Source organism: Megalobrama amblycephala, linkage group LG17 (genome assembly GCF_018812025.1).
Source record: "Megalobrama amblycephala isolate DHTTF-2021 linkage group LG17, ASM1881202v1, whole genome shotgun sequence".
Classification (NCBI taxonomy): Eukaryota; Metazoa; Chordata; class Actinopteri; order Cypriniformes; family Xenocyprididae; genus Megalobrama; species Megalobrama amblycephala.
This window is the reverse complement of record NC_063060.1, coordinates 43314094-43335736: the sequence shown is the minus strand read 5'-3', so window position 1 is coordinate 43335736 and position 21643 is coordinate 43314094. Positions and strand designations below refer to the sequence as shown.

The window sequence follows — 21643 nt, the reverse complement described above, 5'->3', positions numbered from 1 at the left end:
CTCATTCTTGAATCACGAGGAGAACATATTTCTGTGTAAATCATTTGTAAAGCCATTCATACACAAATGACAAGTGACAATTTCAGTAATGAATAATTTAGACAAAAATGTTCTCTGCTCATGCCTCAAGAGAAAAAAGCACATACCAACTCCAATTAATTGCTAAAAAAACATTCAAAGTCATTCAAAGAGGCCCAATTATGCCCTTGTACAAAGTCATGATTACTTGGTGTTGAATTTTTGGCTCTACTAGAACAGGTTTTAATGCTTGAATGTTCAAAAATCACATTATTTTCCTCATATTCTCCGTTGTTCAGCTCCTCTCTTCCCAGTCTGTCAGTAACGCTCTGTTTAGTTCCTGTCTCTATGAAGCCCCTCCTTCTGAAAAGCATAATGTGCTCTGATTGGTCGGCTGGACCAGTGTGTTGTGATTGGTCAAGCACTTCGCATGTTTGGGAAATGTCCCGCCTCTTACCATAAACGCCAGTTTCAACACACTACTAACGAACTCAACCAGGCCCCGCCCCTTTATTTTGTGTTAGCCTTGGGCGGGAATTATTTAAATGAGGAATATTGATTCCTGGAGAAAACTCAATGTCTAAATGTGGATACCATAAAACTAGCATCAAGTGATATAAAAATGGTGCATTATATTAGATTGTAGCCTAAGAGCAGCTGCAGTGTGTGTGTACTGTAGATCTATTTATCACTTAATTGTTTTATAAATCAACACAAAATGACTACTCAGCCTTTGTTTGAAAAATGCATAATTTATGGCTGTAAATCACTTAATTTTCTGTAAAGATTATAGCTGTGTTACGCTGACATTGTTAAAGCTTGCAGATATGCTGCCACGCTGACATGTTGTAAGCAAGATCTATGCAAAAACTGTATGGATCAAAGAGAAAAGCAAAAAAGAATAGAAAAAAGAGTAAAATATCAAGACAATATCATACGAGAATCACACAAACTTGTTTTCTGCACAATGCCCAGAAGGAGGAAAAGGCCCTTAAAATTGCTTTTTGAAGATTTCTCATTTGTGAAGGGATTCATGAATCCTTTCTGTGAAAACAAGGATGGGTTTTCTCACCGAAAGTATCCGAGGATGACTGTGGCCACCATAAGTGATCCCAGAGAGATGGAGTAGCCCACCGTGTAGATCAGGTAAAGTCTGTCAAAAACCTCCTGAGAATGAAGACGACAATAAGAGAGTGAGAACAATAACAGCACCAGTAACAGAACAGGACAAGTACATTTTGAACGTGGTCCACCTTATTGTGATGAAATGTTTTACAGAAAGCAAGCAGTCAATCACTTCAGCTCACTTGAGTTTGCACCAAAACTCGTTATGATCAACAATGTTGTCTGCACTGCATAATGAATCTCTTGTTTTCACTATGTTTGCACTGTGTTATGATGAAAGCGTTCGCGAGAGTGCAGAAACTGAGTTGCGATGGCGAGATTATTGCATTTGCGCTCAACAGACATGGCTGTAATGAGCTGTGCTCAGTGCTGCAGCCTTTGATGTAACGTCTTGTTAATTTACAAGGACTTTTCCTTGGACTAGTCTAATCTGGAACCATTTAATTTGTTCTTCCACTTTGACCTTGGCTGAAACAATCCCACAGTTTCTTTATGTTTACTACTATTTACATCACATGAAACTCATGTCTGCAGTGTCTGATTTCTGTTTGGGCTGAAACTCAAAGCTCATGCAGTTGCATCTTTTGGTGTGTAAACCAAAGCAGAGCTGGTAAAGGAATTACCAACCGAATCTTTGCCTTTGGCAGTTTTTCCGTCAAAAACACAAATGTTTATTTGGAGAGCAAGCTGACACCCTGTGACTAAGGTGTCTGCTCACTGCCTCATGTGAAAACAGTTTGTCTTGAAGTTCAGAGGCCTGACAAAAGCTAAGCAGTGAGCGGCCACACTTTCAACTCAGATTACTTCAGGCTGCAGTCAGCCGAGTGACTTCACATCGCGACCGCACTAACTGAGCTATAGCTGGATCAGCGGCATGCATTAGAGGAGAGCAATCCGGGGCTGATAGAACAAGAGATTTGCCAGCTGTTAACATTTAGCATGAGGGGTGATGGCCAAACCCAGCCATCGTGGCTGCATTTATTTTGCATGGATGAATTTTTCATTAACTACAGAAGTGGCTCTTGGGACTTCATCAAATATAAACATGGGAAGCAAAAAGGCATGACCTCAATATATAGATCTCCACTCTCAATCTACGGTGTGACAGTTCAAAGGATAAATAGTAAAAAAATAATAAAAAATTGGAAACTATATTTGAATATTTGAACATCAGGGTGCAGTGAGCATCCATGGATCTGAGAAGAGTGTCTGAAAGGCTAATCTACAAAGCAAATTATACCTTTGTGACAGAATTGTTATGAATATGAATAAATTGATCCAGAGATTATCTGACCTGTTAATGAATGAACAAATGAGATATGAGCAACGTGTGTAAAATGTCTGAACTGAATTTTGGCAAATTAGTAGTATATTTTGGCAAATTTAGTTCACCCAAAAATGAAAATTCTGTCATTAATTACTAATGTCGTTCCAAACCCTTGAGACCTTTGTTCATCTTCAGAACACAAATTAAGATATTTTTGATGAAATCTGATTGCGTTTTTTTTTATTCCCCAAAGAAAGCAACGTAATTACCATCATTCAAGTTCCAGAAAAGTATTAAAGACATTGTTAAAACTGTCACTACATCAACTGTGTAGGAGACTGACAGGGAATATAACAAATTGTTGAATATTCTCGTCCTTTCATAACATTAAGGTTCAACCGCTGTAGTCACATGGACTATTTTAACAGGGTTCCCACTCATCCTGGAAAACCTTGAAAACCTGGAAAATTGATGACAAAGTTTCCAGTCCTGGAAAACACATGGAAAATTAGAGAAAATGAAAAATGTCCTGGAAAATCTTGCTGTTGTCCTTGAAAATTATTTTTTAAAAAGTTCTTAGGTTTTTCTTTAGTTGAGAACAAAAAGTTTATTACTGCTCAAAAACAATTACCGTTAGTTGCAGAAAGTGTGATGTTCAGAAATGCTGAGTTTTGACAGTATTTTCAATGATGATGTTTAGTCTTGTGTTGCCACTTGCAGCAGTTGGCTAATGCTCAAATGTATGCAGAAAATGTTAATTAGTAAGCAGCTACCAAATTCAGTAACTTGCTAACTAATAATTTTGATGCAATATAAGGTCAATAAGAGATTCATTGCGCAGTGTAGCCAGCTTCATTGATTATAACAGGAGTTTTCACAACAGTGATTGACAGCTGCAGTGATTAAAAAAGGAAAATGTGTTTATAACCCATTCGCAATTTGAACGTTTTTCATGCTGCTAAGTATACACACTGCAAAGTTTTGGGAACGATTAACTTATTTAAATGCGGGATTGAATCCAAAATTATATTGATTGACATGGTGATAACCAGCATTGGATGGGACAGAAATAACTAATAGACCTGCCACATATTCTATTACGTGTTATGGGTTTCTTTGTTGTTCATCGATTTTGTCTTTGACTAATATTTTTATTTTCAAATAGTTAAACAAAACATTAAAATAGTTCCACTATTTTTTGCTATGATATGGACACTGGTAATGAGAACAATTTGTCATAATGCTGAATAAAGTCATAGTTTTTGTTATTTTTGGACCAAAATGTATTTTCGATGCTTCAACAAATTCTAACTAACCCACTGATGTCACATGGACTACTTTGATGATGTTTTTATTACCTTTCTGGACATGGACAGTATACCGTACATACATTTTCAATGGAGGGACAGAAAGCTCTCGGACTAAATCTAAAATATCTTAAACTGTGTTCTGAAGATGAACGGAGGTCTTACGGGTTTGGAACGACATGAGGGTGAGTCATTAATGACATAATTTTCATTTTTGTGTGAACTAACCCTTTAAGTTAGTGAACGTAAACCTGTTACTTTTGAATGTTGCCTGAACATTCTGAGACAAATTAAAAAATGTTAGACGAAAACGTCCCGCTGAAATGTTTCTGGTAAAAACGTACTATGAACAATATATAAATAATGTTTTTGTGAACATTATTAAAGACCAGATAACTTCGAAGGAATGTTCTATCGACATTATTGGAAAAAAAAACATTTGTTCGTAACTTTGAGAGAACCTTGTGAGAACGTTCCCTGTTAGATGGGATGTTCTGTAACCTAGAGGTTCAACAAGTTTTGGTGAACTACATTAATTATGACGATTCCATTGATTAAATTCAATTCAGACTTTGCAGTGGAATACTCTTTCCACTGAGGGTTCAGTTTATGTGCATTCCTCATCTAAATGGTAAATAGTTCTGCCCGCAGCTCAGCTTTTCGCCAGTCTACGCCAAAATGAAAAGCACACAGATGAGAGAAATGAATTTAAACAAAGCTAAACAAACAAAAGAGTTCAGTGTTAACATTGATGACTAATGAACTGTGTCTACACAATGTGGTTTGACTTTAAAATACTGTCATTTCCTCTCATGTTGTTCCAAGCTATACTCCAAAGCCATGATAACTTTGTGTGAGGAACAAATCAAAATGCAAACAATTAGGTGGAAAACACTGAGGGCGGAATTTACTAAATAGGTGCATCAATTTTGCACATGGTAAGTCAACACAGATACCTGTGTCTTATTCACTAACCACCCGCAGACAGTGCTGAAATTGTGCTGCGTTTTCAATATTTAAATGAAGACATTGACATTCCTCTCTGCGTAGACCTGCCTCATTATACACTGTGCTTCATTCACAATGAAGCAATATGTATGAATACATGTATATGTGTACACCTCATGCAATTACTGCCAAATGAAGTAGTGCATGAATGTAGCCTAGTGGGAAAAAAAAAAAATTACTTAAAACGAGCCAAAGCAACACAATTGTTGCACAACACTTAATTGCATTGTGTTCAATCCACATATATATATTATTTCTGTAGGTATTTGTGGTTACCATTGTGTTGAAGAGTAAAGCCTGATTGAAGACTATGGTGTGTGTTGCTTCACAGTGCACTGTAGCTGTGCTAGTGTTTCAGTTTACTGAAAAATGTAGAATTTACTCAATATCATTGAGTTGATGTAACTAAAAACATTGACTAAGTTAAGCTAAAAGTTACAGTGTAAGGGGCTGTTCACACAGAATGCATTTTTCCATTTCAATGCGCTACTTTTTTCCATTGTTTTTCTATGTAAACACGTGCTAGATGGATGTGTATGGCCGTTGCGCTTACGTCTGTTGCAGCATCTCGCACATGAGCGCCACATTTTTGAGGCCCTATGTCAACTTTTACATGCGGCGCTGCTCATCAATGTCAGTTCTAAAACAATGGACCAATCAGATGATCCAGGAGGCGGGGCAAGCGTTGTGAGCATGGCATGTTGTTGGCATGTTGTTTTTTTTCAATGTCAAAAACAGTACTGTAGCTATCTGTTTGGCTATTTCTGTTATTTGCGGTATTGCATCACATCTCAAAAGCGCGTCTCGAGACCCTCGTGTTCTGCACTGCACTTTTTTAAAACCATTCCTGAGTGCTGCGTCTTGCATTTTTTGACGCACGAGTGCTAAAATGTCTTATATACACTGTAAAACAAACCTATAGAATCTAATCAAAGTGACAGTTTGCACTCAGTTTTTTTGGTTAGATTTTCATGCCATGTTTTGAGTAAAGAGTACCAACATTTAACTAAATGTAAGAAACGTCTACACAGTGTTGTGGAGCAGCTAACTACATGTAGTGATGCAACTAACTTAACTACATTTTTCAGCATTTTTTTTTGACAGTAGCTCAGTTGCTTTTAAAACAAGTGTAGCTTTTCCAGTAGCTAACTACTTTCTCCAGCAAGTAGCGGTGTAACGTGACTAAAAACTACCATATGTTTTGATGAACCTGCAATGCATTGAAGCAGCGCAGCGTCTTCTTATTAGATCACATCCTGAAATTGTGCTTTACCACCATCTATTGTTATGTCACGCATTTTACAGTTCACAGAGATCGTCTGATGATTACGTACAGGAGTGGGTTGGTATTTCACTTTGAAGACTTCAAGCACATACAGGTGAATAATAGCTTTTTTTTAAATTGATTAATTATCCTGCATTATAAGACTCTAAGCAATATTTTAACGATCTAAGTGCATGATCTAAAGCGCATGGCGCAGGTGCGCTCAGGGCGCGTCTGAATCCTCTATTGCTAGTTTAACTGCTGAAAAAATAGTCTGCGCAACAGGCGTATGGTCCAAAAGGGTTGTCCCTAGTCTCTTAATGAGTCATGGGTGTGTTTTGGGCATAACATGCAATAAACCAATCAGAGTCTCATCTCCCATTCCCTTTAAATGTGCCTGCCTACAGGCGCATATTACTAACACACTCTTTAAATAACAAAAAAATAAATAAAAAATACTGCGCCATTGACTTTAGAGCAGCTTTTTGTTGGTAAATGGCGCAGACGTTGTCAGTTGCCTCAAAACAGCAATACGCCAACAATGCACCTGAACACACCTCGTTTTCAGACCAGCAGCCTGCCCATGGTCGAACAGATAGGCATGAGTGCATTTGCTATTTAAACAACGTGGCACTGGATGTAAAAATGATAACTGCGTCGGTCTGACACACTCGTGTCGCATACTGTAAGGTCAAAGGTCTTACCCTCTCTTGGTCCGGTGGGTAGAGGAATTTGGCACACTCGCTGTAGTTAGCCCAGGTTTTGTTGTTATTTGAAGCCAGTTCCCAGGTCCCGTTGTTGTCGCAGCGCCGGTAGGCATGTCCTGGAGACACAGCACAAACATCCTCTAGCAAAGCATCCGTGTCTTCAGGAAAATCATATATTGATTTTCTCAATCAGAATGACAGAATAGAGCTAAAGTGTAGGAAATAATCAATGTTTGCCCCATTAGCATTAAACAGCAGCACACTTATGGATTAAATTATTGATAAAAGGAATACAATAAAAAAAACAACCGATAGATTTGAGTAAGATGTCCAATTAGTGCTTTCGAATGCAGATCTCTAGCTACTGTAATTAATGCATCTCTAAAGCACTATTGTACATGGCATATTTTGCTAGGAACCTCTGTGTTTGGAAAGCAGCAAATCAAGTTGAAATGTGTTTCTAGGTTTTCATTTCCACTGTTAGGGAATAGTGTGGAAAGTAATGTGTACTTTTTGCATTTAAAAAGTATGTGTGTTTTAGAGCTATAAAAATATTCAGTATAACAGTATATTTTTCAGCCTTTTAGGGTATTTAGTTCAATATTAATCATGTATTTCCATTGAAGTGGTTTATAAATACTCATTGTAGCCAATCAGAGGTAAAATGTTTAATGCAAATCATAAAACTAGTTTAAAACAATGTTGTTTACACGGTTTTCCACTGATAGAATACAAAGAAGAAAAGATATTTTATTATTTTCATTAAAGGATTAGTTCACTTCTGAATGAAATTTTTTTTTGATAATTTACTCACCCCCACGTCATCCAAGATGTTCATGTCTTTCTTTCTTCAGTCGAAAATAAATTATGGTTTTTGAGGAAAACATTCCAGGATTTTTCCCCATATAGTGGACTTCAATGGGGTTCAACGGGTTGAAGGTCCAAATGTCAGTTTCAGTACAGCTTCAAAGAGCTCTACATGATCCCAGACGAGGAATAAGAGTCTTATCTTAGCTGCTTTGAAACAATTACCAATTGTAAAAAGCGCTATATAAATAAATTTGACTTGACTTATCTAGAGAAACCATTGGTCATTTTCTAAAAACAATTTGTATACTTTTAACCACAAATGCTCATCTTGCACTGCTCTGCGATCAGCCATGCATGACGTAATCATGTTGGAAAGGTCACGAGTGACGTAGGTGAAAGTACAGATTCAGTGTCTACAAAGTGAACGTGCAAAGATTAAGCCAAACGCTCTTTACAAAAAAAAGGTAAAACAATGATGACTTTTCCAATGTAATGCGTAGAGCATTGCAGAGCAGTGCAAGATGAGCATTTGTGGTTAAAAAGCATATAAATATATATATTTTTTTTTTTAGAAAATGAGTGATGGTTTCTCTAGATAAGACTTATTCCTCGTCTGGGATCATTTAGAGCTCTTTAAAGCTGCAATGAAACATTTTGACCCTCAACCCGTTGAACCCCAGTGAAGTCCACTATATGGAGAAAAATCCTGGAATGTTTTCATCAAAAACCTTCATTTCTTTTCGACTGAAGAAAGAAAGACATGAACATCTTGGATGACTAATCCAAGTGAACTAATCCTTTAATAATATCTAAACAACATTACATGCTGATAAGCAGAATTTACCTAAAGCTAAAATCACGAAACATATCACAGAGATGCATGTGACCTTTTGTGAGTGATAAAAACAAAACTCTGAATCAGATTCTTCTCGTTCTTCAGAATTTGAAAAATGATGCTTTGAAACAAACAGTGTTAACTGATTCAAGGAAATGAATGAGCGAATGAACAAACTCACCAACAGCCCTACACTGTAAAAAATAATTTTTTTGAAGTTGTAAATAGAAATGACTATTTTACTAGTCTGATTCATTGTATGCACTGCGTTTACTCCAACACTGCCGAATAATAACACGACTCTAGTATTTTCTTAAAATTTGGAATGTTAGCACGTTTTATATTGTTTTCTCCCTTGGATTATTTGCTGACAATATTCTTATTTGTCCGTCACTTGGCCACTTTCTGCTAAAAGAATAAATGTAAATGTAATGAAGTTAGGAATCACACTGCTAGTTTTCAGTTCACTGTCTAGGTACATGATACATTATGAAAACACACCTTGTTATGAATGTACAAATGTATGTACATATCCCAGAATGTTTGTCTAAAAGACGTGACAAGAATTGTGAGCTTCAACAATGATGCTCTGTATGAGGAGAAAGGCAGAGATTCTGGAGAATGTGTCTTCCAAATAAGAGTATACTGGAGGTTATTCATTATTGTCAGGGGATCTCCATGTGCTTCAGACATGTGTCAGTTAACCACAGGTCAGCAGCTGCAGGCTCACCTTTGTGGTTGAAGTCATATATGTACTCTGGGCAGGCAGTGGACACCATCCTTCCAGGAACTCCCTCAGGCCAACATACGATGCCATCCCACTCCGGCGAGCAGTAACCCTCTACAACACAAAGACGATTGACATTTAGATAAAGTGAACTCCACTCTCCACCCACCCACTCCAGCAATACATGAATAACCTCCTCTGCAATTTGAGCACAGTTATAGAGGAGAGAATGTAGCTTCTCTGACACTTGGACACATTTAGATATGCTCTTTCTGAATGACAAGGCTACAATCTCTACTATTCTCTCTGCTCAATATAGTCAGAACAGAACAGAATGTGTCAAACACTGTAACAATCAACTGCTGTCTATCTTTCAATGCACTGTTATCTTGTCTGCCCTTTACGTGCATGTACTTTTGTAGTTTGAAGTCAACCTGAAATGACATTTATAATCTGTTTAACTTAAGTAATCTGATGCGCAAACCCATGTTATGCGGATTATGAGTGAAAAGGAAGCAGATGAAAAGTATAATGAAAGAAGCATTTTCAACTGTAATGTTTTGGTAAAATGCATCAAAGTTTGACCACATGAGAGTCTACCAAGGGTGTAATGTTACACAAACATGACGGTTCGGTACGTACCTCGGTATTGAAGTCACGGTTCGGTACGAGTTAACTAAACATAAAATTGCTTCTTTTTTATTATTATTTTTTCATTAGACAGTGGTTTATTGAACAAATGGTCTCTCTCTCTCTCTTTAAATAAATTAAAATATATTTAATATTTTCTTAAGGATAAAAAAACTATATACAGGGAGCCCCTTTTTTGCACATTATTAGAATATTAAAGGTTACTATTAACAACAGAACTATTAAATCATATATATATATAGAAATTATAAATTGCACATAAGGCAGGTTTTGCATTAACTTTTAAATCTAATTATAAAATTATTTTTCAATTATTTTTTTCTACTCCAATTAATTTTTTAAATATAATCATTTATACAGTTACTGTCGTAACTTGGTTCCATGACAAATTTATTTAAACATATATGAAATAATTTAGACATCACTAACAGGTAAAGTAAATAATGAATATACAGGTGCTGGTCATATAATTAGAATATCATCAAAAAGTTGATTTATTTCACTAATTCCTTTCAAAAAGTGAAACTTGTATATGATATTCATTCATTACATACAGACTGATATATTTCAAATGTTTATTTCTTTTAATTTTGATGATTATAACTGACTAAGGAAAATCCCAAATTCAGTATCTCAGAAAATTAGAATATTGTGAAAAGGTTCAATATCGAAGACACCTGGTGCCACACTCTAATCAGCTAATTAACTCAAAACACCTGAAAAGGCCTTTAAATGGTCTCTCAGTCTAGACTGCTGACTTGACAGTTGTCCAAAAGACGACCACTGACACCTTGCACAAGGAGGGCAAGACACAAAAGGTCATTGCAAATGAGGCTGGCTGTTCACAGAGCTCTGTGTCCAAGCACATTAATAGAGAGGTGAAGGGAAGGAAAAGATGTGGTAGAAAAAAGTGTACAAGAAATAGGGATAACCGCACCCTGGAGAGGATTGTGAAACAAAACCCATTCAAAAATGTGGGGGAGATTCACAAAGAGTGGACTGCAGCTGGAGTCAGTGCTTCAAGAACCACTACGCACAGACATATGCAAGACATGGGTTTCAGCTGTCGCATTCCTTGTGTCAAGCCACTCTTGAACAACAGACAGCGTCAGAAGCATCTCACCTGGGCTAAAGACAAAAAGGACTGGACTGCTGCTGAGTGGTCCAAAGTTATGTTCTCTGATGAAAGTAAATTTTGCATTTCCTTTGGAAATCAGGGTCCCAGAGTCTGGAGGAAGAGAGGAGAGGCACACAGTCTACGTTGCTTGAGGTCCAGTGTAAAGTTTCCACAGTCAGTGATGGTTTGGGGTGCCATGTCATCTGCTGGTGTTGGTCCACTGTATTTTCTGAGGTCCAAGGTCAACGCAGCCGTATACCAGGAAGTTTTAGAGCACTTCATGCTTCCTGCTGCTGACCAACTTTATGGAGATGCAGATTTCATTTTCCAACAGGACTTGGCACCTGCACACAGTGCCAAAGCTACCAGTACCTGGTTTAAGGACCATGGTATCCCTGTTCTTAATTGGCCAGCAAACTCGCCTGACCTTAACCCCATAGAAAATCTATGGGGTACTGTGAAGAGGAAGATGCGATATGCCAGACCCAACAATGCAGAAGAGCTGAAGGCCACTATTAGAGCAACCTGGGCTCTCATAACACCTGAGCGGTGCCACAGACTGATCGAATCCATGCCACACCGCATTGCTGCAGTAATTCAGGCAAAAGGAGCCCCAACTAAGTATTGAGTGCTGTACATGCTCATACTTTTCATGTTCATACTTTTCAGTTGGCCAAGATTTCTATAAATCCTTTCTTTGTATTGGTCTTAAGTAATATTCTAATTTTCTGAGATACTGAATTTGGGATTTTTCTTAGTTGTCAGTTATAATCATCAAAATTAAAAGAAATAAACATTTGAAATATATCAGTCTGTGTGTAATGAATGAATTTAATATACAAGTTTCACTTTTTGAATGGAATTAGTAAAATAAATCAACTTTTTGATGATATTCTAATTATATGACCAGCACCTGTATAAGCTAATATAGTGCCAAATATTTAGTGAAATGCTCCTCTAGAGTTCATTTCTCCAGTGAACTAACATGCTGTGGACACTAAATGACTTGCCTGAGGTAAATGTAAAGCTGCGTGAGATATTATTCTCAAGCTGTTTATTGATGTCTTTGGTTAAAACACTGATGAGAGATTATATGTAAACATATTTATGCATAGATCATCTGTTCTTCTGCGCTTTTTCAAGTTGTGGTGGTTAGCAAACAGCGTTGCCCCCTTCTGGATTGGAGTGTAGATCACCTGTGACTGACTGTATTCATCCTCTGATTGCATGAACCAAACCGTATGGATGAATACATGTACCATTACACTCCTAGTGTCTACACTATGAAAGAAATCCGGCTGAATGTGTGTTTGGCTACCTCTGGAAGTGGTCGAATGTGGACAAGCTCAAAACATTTTTAGCCCCTGTTTACACCTGTTTTTAAGCATTGTTCCGGATCAATGAAAACACAGGTATAAACAGGGCTTTAGAGACATTCAGGAGTGAAATACCTTGCACACAATCATGACCTCTCCGAGGTTCCTCTTTCTTCAAAAGTTCTCAATAAGTCCTACATTATACTTCTACATACATCTTATTACATTATACATACAGTACACTACATTTGGTTACACTTTATTTTTAGATTTCTTTGGTACAATGTAATTACATTTAAGTACTGAGTAACATTACTTAATAACATGTACTTAGGGTTAGGGATTAGTTTAGGGTTAGTTGCATGTAATTATGCATAGGTAATTATATATTTATATAATTATATAATTATAATTATATAGGTAAAGACATGTAACATGCAACAAGGACACATACATTATATATACTTGTAATAAGATTTGTAATAATACTGTTGACCATATCCCAACTTCAACAGCAGCAAATGTGAATCTGGCACAATTACGCAGAACATCATGTTAATACACAATAAGTACATTTTGGTTACACTTTATTTTAAGGTGTCCTTGTTACAGTTTCATTATACATGAGTACTGAGTAATAATAAATTACATGCACTTACTATAGGGTTAGGAATAGGATTAGGGTTTGGGTTAGTTGCATGTAACTGTGATTTCGCTTTTTTTTTATTTTTTTTTTTTATTGACTGAGATATTTGGAAATCAACTGATATTAACTTGAATCACTTTGTCCTCTCAGGCTACAGCGTTAAATGTTGATTAACTTCAATACTTACAGAGATACAATTATAGGTTAAGACTATCAAATGCTGTTTATCAATTTTTTCATTTTCCCTTTTTCTGTTCTGCACCTCTATCAATTTTGGTCATGTGACAGACTTACAGTAATGTCAGATGGTGAACGGCTGATAATATCACTTATATAATAAATAAAATGTTAAACAAAAGTTAATAATATAATGACATTAGCCTTGTTTTATCATCCCATTTTCATTTCTACACCTTTTTGCAATTACAAGTTTGGTGGATTTCACTTCACCCGAGTGTCACAATATCTTCTATAGCACACCATCTTCAAAAGTGGAGCATAAATCTCTTTTAGTTGCTTAAACAACTAAAACACACAGGAAACTTTTATCATACCTCCTTTCTTTGTTTCACGACATGCTAAAACTTCACACTTCAGGACAAACTGACACCAAGAGCACAAAGCAGCTTCTATTCATGCGCTAGTAACAATGGTTCATGTCATTCAACTCTTTGAAAATGAAATAGTGTAGGAACAGAAGAATGAGGCGTAGATATAGACCACCTACAATATTTCAAAGTCTGTTCTTGTATGAAAAATTAAAAATGGCCACTTTTGACAAAGAACTGAAATATCTGGAAATATATCAATGACAAAGTTTTGAATGAGTCTGAATAATAAATGACTGAAGAGAACACATTGCTTCTTTTGTTAATTGTTTGGTCCCACTTTATATTAGGTGCCTTTAATTACTATGTACTTGCATCAAAATAAATAAACAACAGTTAGTTGCAATGTACTTATTGTGTTGATTTTGTATTATAAAACACTTGTGCTGCTGTTGAGGTGGATACGGGTAAGGTTAGGACAGGTTTGGTGGTGTGGGTAGGTTTAAGGGTGGGTTAAGGTATAAGGGAAGGTCAACAGTGTAATTATAGATGTCAATACAGAAATTAATTACAGCTCTAATTAAATAAGGGAAAGTCAACAGTTTAATTACAGATGTCAATACAGCAATTAATTGCAGCTGTAATTACATGCAGGCATTTTTAGATATGTGCAATGTAAAAACAGTAAGTGCACAATATAAAAGAAACAAAATATTAGTACATAGTATTTACATAGAAGTTCAGCTTTCTTTAGTGTGTAATGTTGCTGTTTGACCGTGAAAAAAGTCTGCAAAGGTACAAAGGGAGTTATTCTATATAATATCAGTGTCACTGTTTCTGAACTCCCTGAAACGCCTCCATTGTAGTCTTGAGTTTTCTTCTGGGAACGAACACGTCACAATATTCCTCATTTAAATAAGGAAGCCCCCCCATTCCTTTTCAGAAGGAGGTTCTTCATAGAGACATGAACTAAACAGAGCGTTACTGACAGACTGGAAAGAGAGGAGCTGCAACAATGGAGAATATGGGAAAAATGGTGTGTTTTTTAAACATTCATGCATGAAAATCTGTTCTAGTAGAGGCATAAACAAAATCAAGACTTTGTTAAAAGGGCGTTATATGGCCTCTTTAACTCTTTCCCCGCCACTGACAGAATTTTTCAGTCAATCCATGTATTCACTGTTATACGGTAGGGGGCACTGTTGTACATCTTCTGAAAGAGTACAGCATCTCCGGTTGCAAAAACAAGTGAAGAAGAAAAAGCAAAAACTAGTGACAGAATCATCACAAGTAAGCTAATGTGATCATCAAACATTAAACAGCACATAAATCAAAACTGCCTAACGTTACTGAATGAAATGTCGAACTCATGAAGATGAAACGACTGTGAAGTTGTGGGGGTGTTGATGGACTCGATCTACTCCATCTGTTTTGATCATCCTTCTGAATCCCATCTAGACAATGTCTTTGACAAAAACAAGATTTTCTCAACTTTTTGTTGAAAATGTTTTTTTTTTTTTTTTTTTTTTTTTTAATACAAATTGCCCACATTGAAGTGTTGATAAAGAAAGAATGCATGAAGCTGATCCTTGTGTGCTTTCCTCAATATTTTGTACTTCCTTTTCTCTTGGCCTGATTGTTTAGTGCCACACGTTTTGTAGGCTTACTTGTTAGTTGAGTTCGTCTTGCATTGCCCTGTCCTGTTATGACCCTTGCCTGTTATCAATCTAAGCTTAAATTAGTATATATACACCCGGTTTTACAGACAGGGCTTAGATTAATCCAGGATTAGGCCTTAATTCAACTAGGACATTTAAGTAGCTTTTATAAACGCCTTAGAAAAAAATAAAAAATAAATACTGGTGTGCATCTTGAGACAAAACAATGGCATTGACATATTTTAAGATATGCCAGAGCATTTTACTTTGTGACTAAGTTTAAGCCTTGTCTGTGAAACCAGGGGTCATTATTACAAAAGAAGCTAATATTTTTCTATGCATCTAGTCTAGCAACTTTTACAGCACTGCCTTTACCAGAAATAAGCATGCCATATTGTCTGGTTGCGTTGTTTACATGCTGCTGCTCTGTTGTCATAAAAAAGTCACTTAAATATAATATTTGAAGTTGTAATAGTTTTAGGTTTCATCATGAATATTTAAGAGATGTAAATGTTCCTTCCAAAACAAGGTGACGTCAATGGTTCCCGAAGAGACAATCTTTCATTAAAGCTATACACGCTTAGAATTGCTTAGTCCAGTTAATCATGTGAACTGATTCTAATTACACGAGTGAATTCATTCTCTTTCCAAGTTCACTAAAACTCAATATTCTCATTCATAGAAGTTTAGTTACTCAGTCTTCATAAGCAACAGCATTATTCTTCCATTTGCATTCTTAAGAAACTAAATTTGAACTCAAATTGCATTTTTTCACTCTACGCATTACTCAGTGTTCTCCATTAGTATATTAATGATATTGTTTCTCATGCATGATCGAACTCCTTGAATTCTTTAAGTAACTTAAGGTGAAACTCATACTTCTTTACAGGCACAGTGAATAGAATCGCACTGGCTTGTTATATGCTCCATCTGTACATGCATTTGTTTATAGTATCTGAAGGTCAAATACATATTCTAGCTCTTTATGTATTTCCTGCATGACACTGCTGAAAAATCTAAGCATTGTATGCTAAACAAAGCACTGTATGCAAAGAATTCATTATCTGATATGCAAATACATACAGATTTGCACTGCATGAACATCTCAATAAGCTCATGCGATGCCTATTCATTCACTTTTAACGTGTTCTTATTCAAGCAGTGTTTAGTCTTCATTAGCCTTCATTAACCCATAAAAAAATTTTGTTGGTATGAATTCATGTACTTAAGTTGATTCAGTGATGTTTTAATTTAGATGTTACCATATTTTTAGTGCTTTTGACATTGAACGCAAAAGCATATATTCTTGCTAGCTTGCTTATGGTTTATAATTTCACTCGTTGCATCATGCACAGCTTGTTAAATATCAAACATGATTAATGCTTCGTTTAGAAACTGATAAATTCAAACAGTGCAATGTTTTGTGATTTGGAATAATAAAGTTCACTTATCTTAAGACGTTAAATTTCAAAGAAAGACAACCCAGAACCAAATTATTAGTTAATAGCAGCTCATTGGCTGCAGATGCAACAGAGACCAATCAGCTTGCGCCGTGTTGTAAATGACGTCATAACGATCAGATTGCGTTAAGGACCTATTAGCCTGCGCCATCTAGAGTTTCATGACAGAACTAGATATTTATAGTAAATAAAGCTCGAGTTGAGAATCGTCTCACTCTTAGTTCCTCTCTCCCCACAGGACTGACAGAAATGCCTTTTCTTTTTTTTCCCCCCAAGTTTTCTTGGCAACTCTAGTATTTCTGGCTTTGCTTTCAGTCGCTGTTATTGAAACCATCTGCCCCCAACTTGCCACAAATAACTAGTTGAGGATAAATCTCAGCGTATGGCTTTACTGCAGATCCATTATTTTCCTATGCCTGTAATTAAAGATTTTCAGAGGGAAAATCAAAGCGTATGATGGAGCACATTTTATATGCCTGGAGACCAGCTTGTCAATTTTTGCGAATGTAATTAAAGGCGAGTTTCAGACAACAGGCCTGTTTTGCAGGTCGCTCGTCCTGGAGGGAATGTGCCATGTGTGTTTCACATTTCCAAAACAACAATAGCCAAATGCCGAGGTTTTCATCTTACATATAGAGCATTAAGCCGCAGACCACCTCCAATAGCCTTCTGGTTTCAGATATAGCTCCACACACAATCGTCACATATAATTTCCCAACATCCAAGGTTACGAGGAAGCTATAAACATATCTGATGAGGTTGTGGGTATTGATGATGTCATTTGGGGTTTCTGAATAATATTTATCTTCTTGCCCCCTTCTCACATGAGATTCGGAGCGGCTGGCATGAATTGTGCCGGGGTTTTGATATATGAAAGCTTTTATAGCAATCTGGTGGTGTTATTTTACACCCAACCGCAAGGTTTGAGCGTCAGGCTATTTTCACACACAGGCCAGAGAGTCTCAGGGCTTGTGGAAGCCACATCCCGGCACTGTGCGACCCAGGCCGAAACCTCAGTGTCTCTTTCAATGGGAACCTTGTTCATGCCCCGCCATGGAGACTTGGTCTTAACCGAAGCACAAACGTGCAATAATAACAAATAAAAGCTCTGCAGTGCAGAGCGCTCTGAGGCCCAGCCTTGACTTGAGGTTGGGCTCTGCCACCTCCAGCCTGGACTAGAATAGATAAACCGACTCAGCTAACTATTTGCTGAGCAAACACGACGATGCAATGGTCTAATAATAGTTGGCTCAACGGTTAGTGGAGAGCGCCACATAAACTGCAGCATAAAAACGTCAAGGGTGGTCTCACAAAAGACATGGTCAGGGGCGAAAGCAGAAGACATTGCTGAATCAATCCCCGTGTCAGCAAGACGGAGGGATGTAGCGGCAAGCCGTTTCCTTTTGATGGTGAATACTTGAAAATAGACTTGTTTTTACTGTAGGAAATCTCCTTAATGTGCTATGACATGCATTTATTGTACTAGGGCCAGAACTGTCTTTGGCAATACCTCACACAAGCAAGAGAACGTTGAGAATTGCTTTGACGGCGACGGAGAGGAAGACAGCGATGAGTGGTTAGTGTAAAATTCGAATTAGAGACAAAAGGGAAAGGAAATGCATCCATCCAATTTCCAAACTGTTTGTGTTATGTAGGGTTGCAGTGATGCTGGAGTCCATCACAGGGCGACACACACACAACGTCTGCGACACTTTACAAGTGAAATGTCCATTGGCAGTGAGTGGCACAAAAAGCATGTTCAATTTCATTTGAAACAGATGAATGTGAATCTGGTGACATTTTATTATGCTGGTTGTTGTATGTGTCACAGCAGTTTGGAAATTAAATGTCACTTTTGAAAATAATGTACCACCTACAATAAACCAGTGATAGAGCTAACAAAAACAAATTTGCTGAAGCAACCATGCATTTTTAGTTTGATTCTACTTTGAGCTCTTTTATCGTGACTCGCATTTCAAGTGTACCAGGTGAGCTACTGAGCAAGTTTACTAAATCAGAAAAGTCACACATATGGAGCTGATTATGTGATGCAAGCGTCAAAATGGCTACGTTTACATGCACCAAATTTCGTCAATCCGAATGAAGTGAATCCGACTGCAGATCTGTTTACATGTACTCTAAACATGGTAATCTGATTCAGATATCCGTTTATATGTGTTTTATATACATTCCGATTAAAACTTTTGCGCACGCGCTCTGCGTGTGACGTCATATCCATCACACATGCGGTAACCCGGGTTACGTCAACAGACCATGATCATGTATCGACGATAGCCAGAGATATTGTCAAAAGCATCAAATCTTGGCAATATTAAGAGGATTTGGCATTTCCAATTAATGTAGGCTTGTTACATTACTATTAGGTTAGGCTTTTTCTTTCAATATTAAATTAATATTATAATAAATTTGCCCCGCAATAATTTCATAGCGCATCACTGCATAACTGACGTGCTCTGAGGATAATATAAGATTAGGCTATTTGCTATATTTGAAAATGATTTACATTTTTTTAGGTCTTAGCCTATACAATGAATTATAGGGCTATAAAATTATTAAGTGTGTAGGCTATAATATTGTCATCAATGAAAATTAAGCACAGCTTTACTTCAAGCACTGACTTTAAAAACAACAACAACAACCTATTTACGGCCACAAGAGAAATAAAGATAATTATATACCATTATCAGCATTTTATGTTGAAATTTGTCTCTCTGAGAGAATACGCTCCGTTAATGCAGCGTCAGACAGCTCTGTCACTTTTTACTTTCACTTTCTGTAGTGAATACTGACCGAGGTTGAGACTTTTTCACCGGCATAACTCTTGTGCAAAGTTTGCACATTGCTTCTTGTGTGATATCCATCGGCTCCCCTTCTTGTTTTAAAACAAAGATTTACAATATAATGACGAAGGGATACATACGCCACTGCCTGTTGGCATATATCTTTACAACTAAAGATGTGAATGTGAACTTGCACACTGCGTAATGCGTGTCAACATTGCACTACGCATGTGCCCCAGAGACTTTTCAATACGACTGAGAAAGTAGTCGGATTCAAGTGTTTACATGGTAATATTTTGCTGTTGGATCGGATTAGAAAAGGAATAAACCACCCTTCCAATCCGATCGAAATTTCATTCAGATCGAGCTCAATCGGATCGATTAAGGTGTTTACATGAACGTTTTTCAATCCGATTGAGCCGTCAATCTGATTACAAATGGATTATTTGGGTGCATGTAAACATAGCCAATGTATTTGTTAAAAATCATGTACTATGGTGCAAGTGTTCTGAGGTCATAAAGTCTTTATTAATCGATAATCTGCCCTTGTAATCATAATTTGTGTGAAAAGGAATGAAAGATGTTGGTGTTTTATTGCCTCTAGTGCTCATTTTGCCTGGAAACTGAAGTGATTTGTATGTATTGGTATGCGTTTTCCAAAATGTTCTCCAGTTCACCTGTGCTGCATGGCTTTGGATTTGGGAAACCAGAGCACCCTGAAGAAACCCATGCCCAGACAGGGAAAACATGCAAACACCACACAGAAAGGCCATCTGGCTCAGTCTTAAAGCAGACCTTCTTGCTGTGAGGTGACAACCACCATGAGCCACCATACTCGCCTAAACACAGGAAATGTGCAGTGTTACTCATTGAGGCTGACAGACTACATGCTAAATGCTGTTACAATCCCAGATGCTGCAAAATTGTATAATACTGTTGGGATTGCTCTGATATGATGATGTGACCTGCTTCAAAAGACCTTGCAAAACAACAAGAGCCAGTCATTTCAGAACAGAAAGAAATACACACGAAAAGGTCATAAACAAACAAGGATGTCTAAGATGATGAAAATGAAAAATCTTTTTTAGGCTGAAAACCAAATAGGTTTCATTTGTTTTTGAAAAACGTTTCCATACACTCCAAAATTTCCAAATGGACTGTCCATAAAATAATATAATTTTCCTAACCTTGTATATATGTGAATGCACATATCTTATTCATTCTTTTCAAGGTAAAAACATTTTTTTTTTGTACAGACTAATCTTGCCATGTCAAAAAAGGTCAAATTTCAAGGTTGGTGTTTTTCATGCACATAAATGGTTTTATATACTGCAGTTTTCATTGCATTTAGAGTTCCTCATTCAGAACAACTTTGCCTCAAGGACCACTGGGATAAGTCAAATTGTACCTTTAATATTTGAGATAAAAAAAAGAAGAAGCTAACTAATCCTAGTGTCGTACAATTCTCTGGACTCCCTAGGTCAATATTACTGTATCAGTTTTAATCAAGTTTGTTATTTAAAGGGCATGTTAGTAATATGAGCCTATAGGCGGGTGCACAACCCACGTACACTCTGTTTGGTACACACACATCAGTGAGGCGCAGCAGCACACAAACATTTTTAAATATTAAAAATAAAAGGATTCCTCTCTGGAGAAGCATTCAGTCTTTCCGCTTGCAAATTTTGCCATGTAAATAGCGAATCCACCATGGTGCAAGCGCACCTGGCTTTTAAAGGGAATGGGAGATGAGAATCTGATTGGCTTATTGCACGTTACGCCCAAAACACACCCATGACTCATTAAGAGACTAGGGACAAGCCATTTTTTTCCATTGTTAAACTAGCAAAAGAGGATTTGGACACGCCCTAAGTGCACCTGCGCCATGCGCTTCAGACCATTTGCTTAGATCGTTGAAATAGGGCCAATGATTCTAAAGAGGCATGCAAACTTTTATGGAGAATGGGCAATGGGTGGCAATACAACAGTTATAAATGTTAAAAACACTGTATTTCTATGGTAATTTACCTGAAATTGCTGAAAATTGTCTTTTTCATCTCTGCTTATAGACTTGCTACATAATACATACGCTAATATATCTTTATGAATACAGTTAAAAGTCTTAAGTTGTGATTTTTAAATAAATTAATAGATCCAATTTTTAAAAAAGTGTCACATCATTGACCCAAATATAAAATGCACTACAACCATAACCAGTGTCTTCTAGTCTCAGCACTTCAAAAACAGCAAAAAGACATCATGCATACTCTTTGTCAGAGATAACATGCTTAGCCTAATTTCTTCTGCTGGTCCATGATCAGAAAGACGTGTGCACCCTTCCAAAAGGGGTCAGGAAACAGCCACCAGAAAGAGCACAG

General features: G+C 37.0%; 1 protein-coding gene across 1 annotated transcript in view; it reads right to left on the bottom strand.

The window, feature by feature from the left end:
• pth1r (parathyroid hormone 1 receptor) overlaps positions 1 to 21643 on the bottom strand; it is a 100008-nt gene that overhangs the window by 17431 nt on the left and 60934 nt on the right. Inside the window, exons 3-5 of the mRNA XM_048162835.1 lie at positions 9072 to 9182; positions 6694 to 6812; positions 1091 to 1185 (exon numbers count right to left, since the gene is read on the bottom strand). Coding sequence (XP_048018792.1) covers positions 1091 to 1185; positions 6694 to 6812; positions 9072 to 9182 — 325 coding nt within the window. The remainder of the gene's footprint in view (positions 1 to 1090; positions 1186 to 6693; positions 6813 to 9071; positions 9183 to 21643) is intronic.